Source organism: Pinus tabuliformis, chromosome 2_1 (genome assembly GCF_031772625.1).
Source record: "Pinus tabuliformis cultivar Carrire ecotype Pingquan chromosome 2_1, CPIR1, whole genome shotgun sequence".
Lineage (NCBI taxonomy): Eukaryota > Viridiplantae > Streptophyta > Pinopsida > Pinales > Pinaceae > Pinus > Pinus tabuliformis.
In genome coordinates, this window is record NC_142299.1 from 856,156,194 (window position 1) to 856,175,005 (window position 18,812).

Sequence of the window (18,812 nt, forward strand, 5' to 3'; positions counted from 1 at the left end):
TATGTCGAGTCCCAAATTTTCTTCTATAAATCCATCTAAAGTTGGCTAGTGTGATAGCAACGGAGAGGTATTACAGTTGATTTCTCCAAAGCGTGGACCGTAAGAAAGGTACAAATAACCATGTCTTGAAACACAAAACCATCCTTTAGGTATTCTAGTAGTATCGACTTTAGAATCACAACCTACTTAAATTCTCTAAAAAATTTGAACTGTTTCACAATATTTCAAATTTATCTATATAACTTTAAATTATATGGTTAACAAAAATCAATTTCCTAAGAAATGGGAAGTTACTTAAATTCTTTGAGTATTTTAACGTGCTTTATACTATTTAAAATTTATCTACATAACTTTAAATTAAATGGTTAAAAAAAATCAATTTCTAATTAGGGATTTATCATGTTGCATTAAATATGGAGAAAGTTTTTCGACATAATTAGGATTTTATTGAAAAATTTATCTCCACACATAAACCTACATAATTCTATTATTATTATTTTTAATGTAGTTTTATTTTCGTATGAATTTTTCGAAATAAATGTCTCCTGGGAGCTAGCAACTTAGGGAGATATATGCAATAGCCTGAAGTCCCATATATTAGGAACGCATCGTTCATCCTAAGACCTAGACATCTAAATATTATCATAGACAAGAACTGAGAGAGAAGAAAAACCAAGAGCTCACAACCTCCCAAAATTTATTTTTGAATTTTTAATATAATATTATTTACTGCTAACGTTGCAACATCTCCATGTATACTAAGTGGTATAACCCAACTATTATTTATTAGATGCAACATTTTAGATGAAAAATAAGTTTTAATTATTCGACATAAATGACAAGTTATTATTTAAGACATTGTAATCTATGAATTCACTTAAATTCTCTAAATATTTTAACTAGTTTTATAATATTTAAAATATATCTATATAACTCTAGATCATATGGTTAACGAAAATAAACTTATATTTTGGAATTTATGGTGTTGTACTAAATACAAAGAAATCTTCTGCATATGATTATGTTTTATGAAAATAATCATGTCCACAAATAAACCTACTTAATTTTATTATTATTATTTATGTAGTTTGATTTTTGTTTGATTTTTTCAAAATAAATGGGTGATGATGAACTAACATCTTTCTCCAACTTAGGAGCTTAATTGATATCTATCTCCCATCAATCTTAGCTTCTCTAGAATTTGACCTAGAATTTTTCTCATGAAAGAATTATCCATTCCCATTCTCCAATGAAATTTCATTTGGCAAGAGTCTCATCTCTAGGTGTCCCATTTTCCAAGCATTTAAATTTCTTTTATCTATTTTGCAATAAATTATTTACCCCAATTTTTACTGCGAGTCCTAACTTTTCTTATATAAATCCATCTAAAGTTGGCTAGTATGATAGTAATGGAGGGGTATTACACTTGATTTCTCCAAAGCATGGATCGTAAGAAAGTCACCACGTCTGAAAACTCAAAACCATCCTTTAGGTATTCTAGTAGTATCGACCTTAGAATCACAACCTATTTAAGTTCTCTAAAAAAATTGAATTGTTTTGCAATATTTCAAATTTATCTATATAACTTAAATTATATGGTTAACAAAATTCAATTTGCTGAGAAATGGGAAGCTACATAAATTTTATGAGTATTTTAACTTGTTGTATTAAATATGCAGAAAGTTTTTCCACACAATTACATTTTTATTGACAAATTTACCTCCACACATAAACCTACATAATTTTTTTATTATTATTTTTAATGTACTTTTATTTTTGTGTGAATTTTTCAAAATAAATGTCTCATGGGAGCTAGCAACTTAGTGAGATATATGAAATAGTCTCAAATCCCGTCTATTAGGAAGTCATAGTTCATCCTAAGACCCAGACATCTAAATATTACCATAGACAAGAACTAAGAGAGAACAAAACCTAGAGCTTACAACATCCCAAAATTTATGTTTGAATTTTTAATATAATATTATTTAATGCTAATGTTGCAACATATGCATGTATACTAAGTTGTATAACCCAAATATTATTTATTATGTGCAAATTTTTATATGACAGATAAGTTTTAATTATTAGACACGAATGACAAATTATTATTTAAGACATTGTAATCTATATATTCACTTAAATTCTCTAAATATTTTAACTAGTTTTATAATATTTAAAATATATCTATATAACTCTAGATCATATGGTTAGCGAAAACAAACTTATATTCTGGAATTTATGGTGTTGTACTAAATACAAAGAAATCTTGTCCATATGATTATGTTTTATGAAAATAATCATGTCCAAAAATAAACCTACTTAATTTTATTATTATTATTTATGTAGTTTGATTTTTGTTTGATTTTTTCAAAATAAATGGTTGATGAGAAACTAACAACCTACTCATATATATGCAATAGCATGAAATCCACTTATTTAAGAAACTCATAGCTCATTCATCCTAAAACCTAGATGTCTAAAGACCAAAGACCACTGCAAATAGTAACTTAGAACCAACCCCACATTTTCATTTGAATTATTATTATTTAATGCCAATGTGGCAACATCTCCCCTATGTCAATATAGTGGGTGATAGAGCACCTCTAAACTAATGATTAATTACTATGAGTGGTTTTTTAAATTAAAAATATTTATTTATTATTATATGTAAAAGAGAAATTATCATTTAAGACAATCTAATGTATATATTCACTTAAATGCTCTCACTTATTTCATAATATTTAAAATTTATATATATATAATTAAATCCTATGGTTAATGAAACTTAATTCATAATTTGGGATTTATCATATTGTACTAAGTATGGACCAAATCTTCTCCACATCATTAAGCTTTATTGAAATAATCATGTTCACATATAAACTTAATTTTTTAAAATTATATTTTAATGAAATTTAATTTTTGTTTGAACTTTTCAAAACAAATGGTTGATGAGGAGCTAGAAACCTCTCTCAAGATATATCCAACGTGTGGAAGCCACATCCGTTAGAAGCTCGTAGTTGATACTAAGACCAAGATGTCTAAGCCCGGCCAAAACTAGAACTAAGAATTGGCATCCTCCCTACATTTTAGTGGGAATTTTTAATATAATATTCTTCAATGCTAATGTGGTAACATCACCCCTATACAGGTATAAGGTATAGGGAATGGTATGGCACCCCAACCCAATTTCTAATTTTTCGGGAGATATGATAATTTATGATTTAGGAGATTGTAACCTATATATCCACTTAAATTTTCTAAATATTTTGAATTGTTTTATAATATTTATCCCCTCTCACTTATATTCCTCATAACGTTTCAACTTATTTTACACTATATATTCTCTCTCATCTATAGCATAACAGTGTGGAGGTGACCCTCTGGGAGGTGGGTTTCTTGTCCCAAAAGGGTCTCATACACCAATTGGTGTGTGGCTTAGCGGTGACCTTAAAATTGGATTTTAATAATAATAATAATAATATATTCATCCTGAAATTTTCTAACTTATTTTATAAAATTTATTTCTTCCCATTAATTAACTAGTTTTTTAAACATATTTTACAATATTCATATTTTAATTTTACACTTTTTCCTTTGACACAATGTCTTCTTAATTTAAAATATTTAATTATCTTATTACTTCAACTTGAAGATACCATTTAACATATTTGATAATAATTATTTATTAAAAATGCTATTTAATTTTAATGCTAAAGTATTTTAAACTTAGATTTACCCTTAAAATACCTTTACCACCCTAAAATCTTTACCCAATCTTAATCTTAATATTGATATTGATATTAATATATATATATATATATATATATATATATATATATATATATATATATATATCTATATATATATATATATATATATAATTATTTAGCATCTTTTCTAATAGTAGAGTTTAATTTTAATACTAACTATTAAAATTTAATTTCTAATATTTATTTTTTAAAAATACTATTTAATTTTAATACTATTATTTTAAACTTGGACATACCCCTTAAAATACTTTTACCCATTTTATAATAATTATTTTTTAAAAACACTATATAATTTTAAGAATAAATATTTTAATATTTTTTAAAATACTAATTAATTTTAATACTAAATATTTTAATCTTCGACTTACCCCATAAAGTACAGAAAGAGGTAACCAGCCATAACGCAATAACATGGGAGCCGACAATTTCCACATTAAATAATATTTTCCCGCTCGGGTGTTAAAGTACTTTTACCCATGGTCAATTCCCTACCTAATCTCTATAAATAGAGAGATAAGAAGAGCCCAACACCATTCTTGATGGCTCAGAAGAGCGGACCGAACAGTAAGAAAGGTGCACATCGCCACCTCTGAAAGCTCAAGGTACTTATTCAGGTCTTTTATCTACTGTTTTCCATGCTCAAATACAAACAGTCTTTCTGCACGTTCGCACTGCTCTATTAAGCTGTTTTTTTTTCTGCATTATCCAAGAGTGGGAGATATCTGTAAACCATGTAAAGTGGGTTTTTTCAAAGTGGGTTTTGAGAAAAAGTGGGTTTTGAGAAAAAGACGGCATTTGCAGGTCTATAGATCTACTTGATTATCCAAGCGCTTATACCAGGAAGAGACAATGGTTGTGGGAGAAAATCAATCTGGCAAAGGTGCCGAGGGCCTACCGAAAGTAAAAGGCAATCAATCCGTCAAAGGTGCGAAGGTCCCCCAGAAGGGAAAATCCACCACAGCCGCTAATGATAAAACTGAGAGGAAAAATCCGGTTTCTCGCTCATTTCGTGCGGGCCTACAGGTTCTAATGTTTTCCAATATTGATACTGCAATTTCCTTTTGATTTTTTCAATGTTTATGTTGCTCATTGTTGTGAAATGATATATGTCTGTGACCTTTACTATTCAATGAGAGATCCGTGTAAACCGGCGTGCGCTAGGTTCCTTTGTGAAAACCGTTTGCTATTCCAGACACCTCTTATGACATCTATCGGATGGTATAGATCTTATGGTTAATGGTTGTTAAAATATCAATTCGACACACACATGAAGAACCGTTAAAATCTTATGGACATTAATGGCTTCTCGCTGTGTTTAGAATTAAGAAAAAATTCTTAGAAATATCTTTTTGGACCACCTCCAGAAACCCCCTTGACTGCATCCTTTTGGTTTGCGCTGGTTTTGATGTTTTCCTTTGGTCGTACGACACATCCCCACATCCGGTTGTTCCTTGCTAGTCCACTTGATGTTTGATTTTGTGTAAGAAAAGGTAAAACCATTGGGTGAAAAGGTACGTCAATTCTCCATTTTAGACAGACAACATTGATTTCGAATTGAAGCGAGCAGTGGGGAGTTTTTAAGTAGAGAGTTTTCAAAGCCTCTCTCGGGTTGCTATAGTTGACGACCAGTTTTTAAGTAGCGAGTTTTCAGAGCCATGGGGTCGCTATAGTCGAGGACCATGCACAAGGACAAGGTTAAGGTTCATGCCTTTAGCTCTTGATGAGATCCATGGCGCTGAGGTTATATGTTACATAGTACATAAAATGGAATTGAATGAATGAAATTATCGAACTCAAACCTGGGGATTTCGGCTAATAACAAGTGCGAAGAGTGACTCGTCGATGCAGACAAGATTGTGTTTAGGAAGAAACCTCATCAAGTCGGTATTCATATATCTGAACTAGATGTTGTTGTTTGCCTTAAACCATTGATTCGTTGGGTAGTGATAGTGTACTCAATTACTGATTCATTGTTTAGCAATTCCTTTCTCTTATCAGGCTTCATTGCTGGTTTTGGTACATTCTGTGTGTGACTGTCAATTACGAAACTGCGCTTAGCCTCGAACCTGACTGGGCACTCTAGTTATCGATCTCTTTCAGAAATCTCAGTATACCGCCCTCTATACTTTCACGAAATAACTGGCCATAGCAGCAGATTTATTTCCCGTTTTAATAACAATGTTCCACACACATTCAAGTTGGAAGTGTCATCTTGGAGGTTCTGTGGTTATTGGTTTTGAGTACCCATTGAAAACTCGTGTCTATCGAATGTGGGTCAGTCATGCTGCGCACTTCATAGTTTATAGTTGCGAGTGGTTTTTGTTAGAATTTTCTGATAAATCCCATAACAAACAGACAAAAAAATCGCACTCTGTTTTTACACAGAAAAACAGAAAAATTCGCTTGCTGGAAACTGTGTTTCAGCAACACAGTTTTTTTTCAGTTGCTGAAACAGGTGTTTCAGCAACGGTGTTTCAGCAACAGGAAATTTTGTCAGTTGCTGAAACAGGTGTTTCAGCAACGGTGTTTCAGCAACGTAATTTTGACATCAGGTAATTTTTTGAGTTACGAGCTGTTTCAGCAACGCTGATCGTCGTGTTTCAGCAACGATGACAGTATAACAGCAACAGGAAAAATTTAACTTGTATTTATCAAAATAAACTAACTGTTACAGATTTGTCTTCCTCATACAGAGGGAATTTCAAAAACTTCTATTGCTGAACATCTACTTCAGAAATTCACTAAGGAACGATTCTGTTCCACACAGATGAACATAAAAAAAAAATTACATTCAAATTTCTGCACTGCTGTGCATTTCACTCTTCTGAAATTATTATTCTTCCTCTTCTTCACGCTGCTGCATGCTTTCCTCTGCTCTGTGTGATTCTTCAGCTGTTGCTGCTGCTTCTTCTAACGCTGCTGCTCTCTCTTACTTTTCAGTCCCTGCACTGCTGTGCAAAAGGGCTTCTTTCATGTGAGCTCATGCTGCTGCACATTCTTTCTTCAAAACACAGAAATTACATTCCAGCGCTGCTGCGCTATATTGCTAAACTCTTAACACTGTTGTGTGCTGCGTTTCCATATTCACTAACAGAAAACTATACTCACGCTGCTGCGTGCTCTCCTCTGCTCTCTATCTTTCTCTCTAACCTTAAAAACAGAACTGCTGTGCGGTATTTATATGCTGAAAAATATCTGATTAAAACAATAAACTATTACAAAATATCTTCTAATGTTTATCTCAGAATTTATTGCAGCAAGGCGGTGATGCCTTTATCAAAATCAAGTCGGCTGTCTGCAGGGGAAATCAGCTGAAACTTTAATGCATATTTATGTGCAAAAATATCAAAGGCGACTTGGCTGCACCGAACACCTTTAACATTTACTGCAAATCAGATTCCTGTGCAGCTGTTCATTGTTGCAGTTGGAATTAAATTCCAACACTCCCCCTTAATTTCAACTGCTGGGCATTCAATTGTACCCAAACACTTCCTCTCATAGAGGAATTCACCAACTGCTTCTGATGCAGTTCCACAACCAATTAAAATTGTCTTCCTCTTAATAGAGGGGTTTACCTGAGACTATGCTGAAAAGCATCTTCCTCTCAACAGAGGGATTCACCAAGGAACGCTTCAGTTCCACAACCAATTTCTGTTATCTCAGAAAATTACAGTTTCAGCCACACAGGCTGTTGCTGAAACACGTGTTTCAGCATCTGGCAGACAGTTGCTGAAACACGCCTGTAGAATGCATTGTTGCTCCAAAACACAGCGAGAGAATCTTCCTCTTAACAGAGGGATTTCAACATGCCTACTTCAGAGGCACTTCAATCTGTCCAAATTGACACTACTGTGTCTGCCTGATATTTTACACTGCTGTGTGTGAAAATATCTTCATTCGCATTGTTCTTCACAATGGCACTCAGGTTGCAATATGCTCTATACTGCTATTCATTACAGACTCTGTCTTCTCCTGAAAAACATTACACTGCTGTGTGTAAAACTTTCAATACATTTATGCTGCTGCATATACAGCTGTCTTAGCACTGCTATCTCAGCAACTCTCTATCAGCACTCTGTTTCAGCAACTTTGTCTCAGCATTGCTGTCTCAGCAACACTGTCTCATTATGCTGTCTCAGCAACTGCTGTTTCAGCACTGCTGTTTCAGCACTCTCTCTATCACTGCACTGTTGTGCATAAAATAACTTCTCAAATTGCTCTTGCGCTGCTGCGCATTCCTTTCACATTTAACAACAAAAATACGCACTGTGTGCTCCCCTTCATTGATTACACTCGCACTGCTGCTGTGCCACTACCTTTCATTTCTTCAACAAAAATTTTCATGCTGCTGCATTTTCTTATTTGCATTGCTGTGTAAAAACACATTTCTTCATTCTCTCTTAGTTCTGGTTTCATTTTCTTCGCACTACTGTGCTTCTCCTTCTTGCCATCACGCTGTTTTGCGCTGCATTCTCCACACAACAAAAAAAAATTAACATGGGGTGCTGCCTTTTCTTTTTACACCCTTGCTTCACACAATCTTCAGCTTCATTTTTTTTACACAATGCACTACTGTGCAATTCCTTTGGCTTTCTGCTGCCACACACATTCTCATTCATTCAGTGTGCATTAAAAATCTGCTGTTTTATGTTCTGTCTTCCCACTGCTGTGAGGATCTTCTTGCTTTGAATACTTTTCTTCTTGCGCTGCTTCTCTTTACATTTCAATGCTGCCATCTTTTCTTCTTTATGCATTTCTGTGCATATTGCATAAACACAAAGCAAAAACATTGCTGATTTCATCTCTGCTGCATATTACCTTTTAGAGGGATTAACAAAAGTTTCATTTGCAACTGCTGCGCTGCAATACATCCTCCATCAACAAATGACTGTTAATACAGTTCAGCAAACAAAAATTTACAAGCTCCCCTTTAGCGTATGCTTTATCTTCTTTCAGCAGAATCTTCTCAAAAGAAACTTAGATCAGCTAGAGAGCTCAAGAGACTTTCGGACTGTGTTTTCTTCCTCCTCCATACTTGTGTAACTTTCTTCTTTTGCATGGGTTTAGCTTGTGTAAAGGCCCATGTCAAGTTACAGTCACGTGCCATATGCCCAATGTTATGACACTTGAAACATTCAACATTGTTCATGAATAAAAATTCATGATTTCTTCTTGCAAAATTATTTCTTGGAGATTGTCGAGGACCACAACATCTATCTCCATAAAATGCTCTACAGTCTTTTGCCATATGACCAAAGTTTGAACAAGCATAACAATAACCAAGAAATGAACTTTGGTACCTGGGAGATGGAGGTTTCGTTGATGTACTTCTGAAGCCTTGCTGCCTTGAGATCCTTTGTTGATGACCATTGCATCTTGCCTCTTTGACATCAGCTACATTTCTTCTTGTAGCTGGTTTTATGCTTGGAGCAGGATTTCTTCTATTGCAGCCTTCATTTTTCTCCTTGCCTTTGCTCGAACTAGGAGCATCATACCTTCTTTCTGACTTCTTCACATCTCCTTTGCTTAAAGCATCCTCATCCTTCTTTGAGGGTTCACCTACATACCCAAGTCCTGATTTATCATATGGAGATCTGTGATAGCTGAGCATATCATCCAAGGCTTGAGAGCTCTTCATGATCTTGTTCATCCCTTCAACCTTCTTCCTGAGGAGGACAATCTCTTCTTCTAACTTTTCACATTCATTATTTTTCTTTGCTAGTTGTCCCTCAGTTTCTTCCTTGCTACGAGTAGCTTCAGCTGCTACTATTTTAAGGGAGATAATATCAGACTTCATTTTGGAGATTTCTGCTTGACTGCTCTCCATTTTCTTTTCAGCTCCTTTTGCCTGCTTCTTGGCTTCTTGTAGTTCGGACTTAAGGGAGGAGACCTCTGCCTTGTACTGTCCAATCTCTTCTACAAGTTTGTTCACTCTTATGTGCCTTTGTTCAAGTTGACTTGACAAGGCGTCTTCCTGCTTTTTTGCTCTGTTCAACTGATTTGTCATAGACATGACTTCTTCATGATGCTTCCTCTTGCTTTCATCAAGTTCCTTCTTAATCTTGGCAAGCTCTTCATCCCTTTCTTTTACTTGAAGCTTGATGAGGTCAAGCTTTTCATTTTCAGCTCCTATGATGGGTTCTTCTTGACTCATTGTCATGGTCAGTGCTCCCTTTGCATGAAGGTCATGCAGTCTCTCCCATATATCCTTTGCTGATGTATATTTTCCAAGATTCTTCTTCACTGAATCGGGGAGACCATCCAAGATAGTCTTTGCTACTTGTGCATCATACTCCATGGATTCTTTATCCATATTGCTGTCATCAATCACTGACTCCCAGACTTCAATCCCTTCAAACATTAGGAAAGCCCTCATCTTTACTTCCCATACATCAAAGTTTCCATCAAACTTTGGAACTTCAAATAGACTGTAGTCTAATGGATTGCCTTCTAGTTTAGTAGAAAGGGGGGACACATTTTTAACAGGTCTGGAGGCTTTCTTCTTTGACCTTGCCATTCTTATTCTAGGCTTTAAAATCTCTGACTGTGTTTTTAAAATCACTGACTGTTTCTTCAATAACAACACAGAAAATATTCTTGAAAAATACCTTAGATTCTTTCTTGGCTGAGTCTTCACACTGCTGGAGAAGTTGCTGCTGCAAGAAATCTTCCTTCAGCTTCTTTAACACTTCAAAGAGCCTGGACTAGCTCTGATACCATGTTGGAATTTTCTGATAAATCCCATAACAAACAGACAAAAAAATCGCACTCTGTTTTTACACAGAAAAACAGAAAAATTCGCTTGCTGGAAACTGTGTTTCAGCAACACAGTTTTTTTTCAGTTGCTGAAACAGGTGTTTCAGCAACGGTGTTTCAGCAACAGGAAATTTTGTCAGTTGCTGAAACAGGTGTTTCAGCAACGGTGTTTCAGCAACGTAATTTTGACGTCAGGTAATTTTTTGAGTTACGAGCTGTTTCAGCAACGCTGATCGTCGTGTTTCAGCAACGATGACAGTATAACAGCAACATGAAAAATTTAACTTGTATTTATCAAAATAAACTAACTGTTACAGATTTGTCTTCCTCATACAGAGGGAATTTCAAAAACTTCTATTGCTGAACATCTACTTCAGAAATTCACTAAGGAACGATTCTGTTCCACACAGATGAACATAAAAAAAAAATTACATTCAAATTTCTGCACTGCTATGCATTTCACTCTTCTGAAATTATTCTTCTTCCTCTTCTTCACGCTGCTGCATGCTTTCCTCTGCTCTGTGTGATTCTTCAGCTGCTGCTGCTGCTTCTTCTAACGCTGCTGCTCTCTCTTACTTTTCAGTCCCTGCACTGCTGTGCAAAAGGGCTTCTTTCATGTGAGCTCATGCTGCTGCACATTCTTTCTTTGAAACACATAAATTACATTCCAGCGCTGCTGCGCTATATTGCTAAACTCTTAACACTGCTGTGTGCTGCGTTTCCATATTCACTAACAGAAAACTATACTCACGCTGCTGCGTGCTCTCCTCTGCTCTCTATCTTTCTCTCTAACCTTAAAAACAGAACTGCTGTGCGGTATTTATATGCTGAAAAATATCTGATTAAAACAATAAACTATTACAAAATATCTTCTAATGTTTATCTCAGAATTTATTGCAGCAAGGCGGTGATGCCTTTATCAAAATCAAGTCGGCTATCTGCAGGGGAAATCAGCTGAAACTTTAATGCATATTTATGTGCAAAAATATCAAAGGCGACTTGGCTGCACCGAACACCTTTAACATTTGCTGCAAATCAGATTCCTGTGCAGCTGTTCATTGTTGCAGTTGGAATTAAATTCCAACAGTTTTTGAACTAGATCGATGGTCTTATGAGGGAACGGTCTTCCAACGTGGAGGCCAACTACTTTTGTTAGAGAAACGTACACCTTTTTTATGCTTTTGGGTTACAAGCTAGAGTATCACTATTTTCGTTTGAAGAAATGGAACAAACGTAGCCCATAATAGAGCACTCTAGTTATCGATCTCTTTCAGAAATCTCAGTATACCGCCCTCTATACTTTCACGAAATAACTGGCCATAGCAGCAGATTTATTTCCCGTTTTAATAACAATGTTCCACACACATTCAAGTTGGAAGTGTCATCTTGGAGGTTCTGTGGTTATTGGTTTTGAGTACCCATTTAAAACTCGTGTCTATCGAATGTGGGTCAGTCATGCTGCGCACTTCATAGTTTATAGTTGCGAGTGGTTTTTGAACTAGATCGATGGTCTTATGAGGGAACGGTCTTCCAACGTGGAGGCCAACTACTTTTGTTAGAGAAACGTACACCTTTTTTATGCTTTTGGGTTACAAGCTAGAGTATCACTATTTTCGTTTGAAGAAATGGAACAAACGTAGCCCATAATAGAGCAGAATTGAGATGAATGCAAGGATTTCCTCTAAAGATTTATTGAGAATGAGTTTCTTTTAGGTTTGAACTTTAGACAGTTAATTGATTCGACTAAATTGTTAGTAAAACAGAAAAGATAAGATTAAATACAAATATACATATTAACAAAATGAATTAGAAAATAAAAAATGTTTTTTCGAATATATTTATTTTTACAATATTATAATACAATACATATTTCTGGTTCCATTTATAAATTGTTAATCCTTTTAAGCTTTATAAGAATCCAGGCATAGTTCCTTAATAAAAATAGCAAAACCATGGGTTAAAAACCATGGACCACAAAACCACTAGAGGAAAAACCATTGTACCAAAAACAACAAAAACTAGACATAAAAAATTGTAACTTCTTTAAAACCCGCACATAGGTAGGATTCCACTCCTTCTTCTTTAAAACCCCCACATAGTTAGGATTCCACTCCCTTTAGGATCTCCCAAGTAGGGTGGTTCCCAGGCTCATGTGTTGAAATTTATTGTAGCTAGGACTAGAATAGATTTTCACAATTGATAAATAATTCTTTTGATGCAATTAGTTCTTTCTTTATTCTTCAATCAACAAGTAGCTATACACGAAAAAATGAAACCATTCAATTCTTCAATAAGAGAAGAGATCACAATAGCCAATGAACAATAGACAAAACACAAAAATATTAGGCTAAAAACCAGCCCTAGGTGAAACCCAAAATTCTTTCCTTATGAGAGACTTTTTGTTTGTCAAAAGTACATGAAACATATTCCAACCAATCCAAATTTTTCATGAATGGAAAATATCAGTCACAATTGGTAAATAGAGAGAAAGAACAACTCTAAGTCAACTATATATACTAGTTTTCACAATAACACAGAAATTTGGGTCTCTCCTCACTATAACAAGTGGTTGAAATTAAGTATTGTTGTCTAAAGGGAAAGTTAGTCAACCAAAGTTAATTTCCATTGCCATATGAAAATCCCTTGAGCATATTGATTGAGTTCACTTCCCATAACTACATTAGACCATGGTCTATTATCTGAAAATATTGTTTGATCATAGCTTTGAATTCATCTAATATCATATTTTATTTTTATGCCATGTCATTAGCATAAATAAAAATTGTAAGGGTTATATCTTATTTTGATTTAGTATAAAAAAAAATCTCACGACATCCCTGCTAAATCCATCTTTGAGTAAACATAAGGGAATCAAAAATAAGATTCTCTTGTAACTTGCTTCATGCCATCCAGGAATTAATTCAACTTGTGGATTTTGTCGTATTTTTCTTTTACTAAGAATCCCAATTTTTTATATACATACACCTCTTCTAAATTCTCATTCAAGCTCAATTAACATCCATATGGTAAAATAACCATTTATTTCAAATTATAATGGATAATATATTCCTAAGAGTATCCAAAGTTGTTGCTTCGCTCTTAGAATAAGTAGGACACTAGGATAATAAGAAAAAATGATATTGTTGATCCATGTCATCACATTTCTAGTCTATTTCCCTTGGCATCCTTTTTTTTCTCTCACTAAATATACTAACTCACTAAATGAACAAGCCTTATTTCTCTAATTTCTCATTGAATTTGTTGATTCTTGGCTAGAAGAAGACCTATATTTTAGTATATGCACTGTAAAAATGGAAATATTTGTGAAGGGATTTGCTTTAGTCAACATTTCACATGTCCATCTATTGGGAGAGAGAGATTGTTACCATATACTCCTTCATTCTATTGACCATTCCAAAATTTTCTTCAGAAAAGTATCCAAATGAAAATTCATTGTACCAAATGAAAATTCATCTTTTTAACTCATATTATTATATTATCTCCTTAGATTTTATAGGACATGCACTTGGGAAATATAGTTAAAAACTTAGAAATGAGAATCACTTGAATTTGTTCCACTCCACCATTCTTCAAGAACATAACCTTTCGCAATATGATTCTTTAAAGGTATGTTGAATATCTAGAATGAAGAAGAAAATTCCTTTATAGAGTTCAGGCTTCTGTGATCCATATCAAGTTTGTGAGAGATTTTTCGGGGAAAATCACATGGAAATCATTTGTCGACGCTTTTCGAACCAACTAGTGTGTTTCATCATCACGACAAGTTGAAGAAACAGATCCAGCGTAGTAAGTTAAATAGTCTGAGCAGAGCCTCCAATGGCTAACTTGACGGACAACTAGTTTGAATCTAGGACCGAGGTCAAAATTATTTTATTAAATTAATTAGTAATCTCTGGGATCAATATATAAATATATAAAATTCTAATGGGTATTTAGTTAAAAATTATAAATTTTTTATAAGTTAATTAGTATTTAAAGGAAATCTAGTTAAATAAAGGACCTTATAATATATGAATGAATTGAATAAATATAAAATAATTTTACTTAAAATAATTATTATAAGTTAATTAGTTATATAAAGGGCATTATAATATCATAATAAAATAAAATAATATCAAAAGGATGCTAGGTTAGTTAGAAAAATATTTTAAAAATCATTCCAAAAAATTGTAGCTTTGAATAAGCTCCTTGCCATGTTCATAATGGTGTAATACATTCATTTAACCACTCCATTTTGTTATGGAGTACATCTAGTAGTGCATGTCTTCTAATTCCCTATTGTTTATAAAAATGTGCAACCTCCTTCAATACATACCCTCTCCCTTCCATCTTGTAAAAGAAATTTGACATATTTTTCAGTTTTATTTTCCACTACAACCTTAAATCCTTTTGTAAATGTGTCTCATTTTATCTTGAAGAAAGATACTGAAACTTTCCTCATAAAATCATAAATAAATTTTCAAAAATAAAAACTACAACCAATGGAATTCATTTTCAATGGCTCCACATATATGTGTCTGGACAAGTAATAGATTCTCCTCACATCTATAGGAGGCTCCAAGAAAAGTGTCTCATTGAGGCTTTTAAAGAGTGGAACATTAACAAATGTTTGTTTTCTCTTTGAATATGGGTATTCCTTTAACCATTAAATTTTCTAGTAGAGATTAAGCCTCCTAAAATTTAGGTGACCATACTTGATATGCCACAATCCCTTCTAGTATATGCTTCAAACATTCCATGCATGCTCTTTGACACATTTACGACTTCTCATTTTCAATCGTAAAATTATATTAATCTGATCTAGACCTTTGTATCAAGTCTTCTACTCAGTGACTTATCTAAGATTATGCATATTGAATCTCTTAATCCAACATCATTACCATGCTGACATGACTTTCCAATACTTAAAAGATATTATATATTATATTTGGAATGCAAAAAACATTTAGGAACATATTTCTTCTCATTTCCCTTAACACAAAAGAACACCATTGCCTATGGCCTTAACATGATGATCATCTACTAAAGTAATATTATATACAAACAAAACTATCAATACTAAGATTTGATTCCTATTATTTCTCATGCGATTATTGTATCACTATCTTGAAATCAAAGATCCTTAATGTAATGTTCTTCAAAGATTCGAAATGAGATGAAAATTGAATCAAGTGTATCATCTTCAATATTGGAGACATTTTAGTTTTGCTTGATTAGGTCTCACTTTTTCTTTTCCCATTAAGTTTCATAGTGACTATATATTTTTGTAGTAGTAATCTTGTATCGTGGATATGTCTATGAATCTTCTACATCTCCCCCGTGGATCTATCAATCTTTCAACTAATTAATGATTACATGTATCTCTTCACCCTCTACATTTTCCTCTACCAATGGGTTCCTGAGTTTCTAGAGCATGTTATAGTGACTCATCCATGTCGATTCTTGATTCATGAGACAAAGACATCCCATTAGCGGTTGCGTTGTTAGTTTTTATATATCTTTTGACTCCACAATGGAGATTAAAAACATTTGATTGTTCTTTTGTAGGGTTTTGAAAAATGTTTCCACAATTTATTAAGTTAATTTTCCATCTATGAGATTCACAACTACCATCACTTTGTTCATGAACTAGTCAAAATTCCTTGTCTTCGTCATCAATGTTATAACTCTCTCTTGATGGCCTGAAGCTTTACAATATTCACTTTGTCATTGCCTTGATATTCTAGCCCCATAGTATTATAGGTTTTCTTTCCAATGAATCCTTCCATATTATCAAATTTAAACTTGAGTTTGTTGTACATTGGATAAACGAATCCTCCCCATCCTTGGCTAACACCTGCTTCTTTTGGTCTAACTAAAATCGTGATTCCCAGCAAGTGCTATCACATCACAAATTCGACATTAGATAAACCAATGTTGCCCCTGGATTCTTATGGTTGGCTAACATATGCAAGTTTTCATATAAAGAAATCTTGGTTCCCAAAGAGTCATTTACAAAACTCTACATTCAAACATGAATCTTGTTTTTTTTTTCTTATTTTTACAAGTTTAATTTTATGGAAATTAGGTTGCTTGATCATGCTTTGAGAACCCATTCTCCATAAATTCCAAAAAGTCTTCTTCGTACAAGAAGGTGTTCACTCACATACATTACATCTCATTTCTCATACATTACAACTCATATATAGTTCTTTGGAGAAGAAATCATCCTTGCTTGTATTACAAAGATTTGTTTATATTACTTGTAGAGACTAGTTTTTAATTTTTTGCAATATCAAAATTTCTCCTTTTTGGAAACCCTAGTTACTTCATCTAAAACATAACCATAATATTCCATTTTTTTAGCTTTAGTCATTACTTTTACCAAAACTAATAATTCCAAGGGAGAAATTTTTTTCGCACATAGAACCCAATAGCCTGACCTCTGCAAATATGTGAACCAAGTGGCAGTGCATCAATGATGAAAAAGTACCATGCAAAACATTGTAGACAATAACAGATATAGAGAAATTAATTGAGCGATCTCCCTATTAGTTGTGAATGGCTTTGTAAATATGAAGTCTCCTACTCAATTTCTTTATGGATGTGTGTTGTCAAAAAGATAAAAGAGGAAGAAGAAATACATAGCTCTTGGCTCACCTTGTCACTATTAAATATTGTATTAGATAAATGTCTTGAAAAACTATAAATATCTAACAACTTATTAAATATTATATTAGATAAGTGTCTAATATGTAACAACTAGCATAATCACATACATTAGAAATATACCCCAAAAAAATAAACATTAGTAAATTTGTTTTATTTTATCATACATTTTATACTATTTATATTAAAAATTCAAAATTACTAAACATAACTAAATTACAATTCTAAATCAAATTATTATAAATAAGTAAAAAATAATTTAAAATTTAATATTTAAAAATAAAAGCATGAAAATCTCAACCCCTAAAATAGTAATTCACTAATCAAGAACAATGTCATCCGTGACAATCCGAATACATGCCTCGGTTACTATGTGGAGCAGGTTTTTCAGTTCTTTTACTTGCATTTGTATTTATCGATTTTCATGATTCAACTGAAGTAATTCCAGAGATTTATTTTTAGGATGAAACATCTCCGATGAAGCTCTGTAATAATTCAAATACTTCCGTGAAGAAGAACTCCACACAATTCCTGTAATATGTTGAACTCTCTAGACTTAGTTTGTATCTGTTTATTTTCTATAAATTTTCATGTCAAAATCTTGATCCTAATGAAGTAAGTTTAGCATGCTTTTTCCTGAGAGAAATATCATTTCTGAAATGTAAAAATTCAAATACTCTCACAAAGGGCTCCTGTAGTATGTGGACTGAAATGGACTGAAACGTTTTTCTTATTGCAGTTTCCAGTGGGACGGATCCACCGTTTCTTGAAGTCTGGAGTACCTTCAAATGTTAGGGTAGGAGCTACCGCAGCAGTATATGCTGCAGGCGTTCTGGAGTATGTTTGTGCAGAGGTTTTAGAACTGGCAGGAAATGCCAGTAAAGATCACAAGGTTAAACGTATTACTCCAAGGCATTTGCAGCTGGCCATTAGAGCAGATGAAGAACTTGATACTTTGATCAAAGGTGTCATCTCTGGTGGAGGTGTCATCCCTTACATTCAGCCGTCACTTTGTGGCAAATCCACAAAGAAAGATTAGTTTGTCTGTTTCTTTGTTTCAGGAAATTATTTTTTCAGTTTCTCTGTTTCAGGAAATTTAGGAATGCCGTATATTTTTCCTTATTTTGTTGCATGGATTTGGTTTGGACCTTTTCCCTTGAAACTTACAGAAATTGGTGATATTTCATACAATTATAACCATTTTTATTATAAGAAAATATTTATAGAGTTATAATGATTGTGATAGAGTAATATTTAACATTTTTAACATTTTTATTTTGTACTTTTATCTTATCAATTATTAGTTGTATTTGAGTATGAATTTTAAACTTTTTAATATGATATTATAGTAATTTCCAAATTTTAAATATGGTAACAAAGTAGACTTCTGATGTCCTGTATTGTAGAGACAAAATTTTCCAACTTGCATAATCTGCATATGATCTGTTTATGTGCGGCTCGCCTAGTTTGGATGTATAAGGATGTTGCCACTGTACATATATTATGATACAATTATGTTTAGTCAACCATGGATTTAAAAGCATGGATTTAAAATAATATGTGATACACATTATTATCATTTTGTGTTTAAATTCTGTTTTAAATTTTTAGATT

At 33.2% G+C, this 18,812-nt stretch overlaps 1 protein-coding gene across 1 annotated transcript; it reads left to right on the forward strand.

Annotated features, from left to right (window-relative positions):
- The first annotated feature begins 4,622 nt into the window (after positions 1-4,622).
- Positions 4,623-18,237, forward strand: LOC149203359 (putative histone H2A variant 3). The gene is made up of 3 exons (XM_089400181.1): positions 4,623-4,673; positions 4,719-4,796; positions 17,938-18,237. The coding sequence occupies exons 1-3, from the start codon at positions 4,623-4,625 to the stop codon at positions 18,235-18,237; spliced, it is 429 nt and encodes a 142-aa protein (XP_089256307.1).
- The last annotated feature ends 575 nt before the right edge of the window (positions 18,238-18,812 follow it).

Excerpts from the sequence above, each read along its gene's own strand:
- LOC149203359 (XM_089400181.1), top strand. The coding sequence starts at position 4,623 with ATGGTTGTGGGAGAAAATCAATCTGGCAAAGGTGCCGAGGGCCTACCG. Across the intron at positions 4,674-4,718 it reads GTGCCGAGGGCCTACCGAAA|GGAAAATCCACCACAGCCGC; the intron begins GTAAAAGGCAAT and ends GTCCCCCAGAAG. Across the intron at positions 4,797-17,937 it reads CATTTCGTGCGGGCCTACAG|TTTCCAGTGGGACGGATCCA; the intron begins GTTCTAATGTTT and ends TTCTTATTGCAG.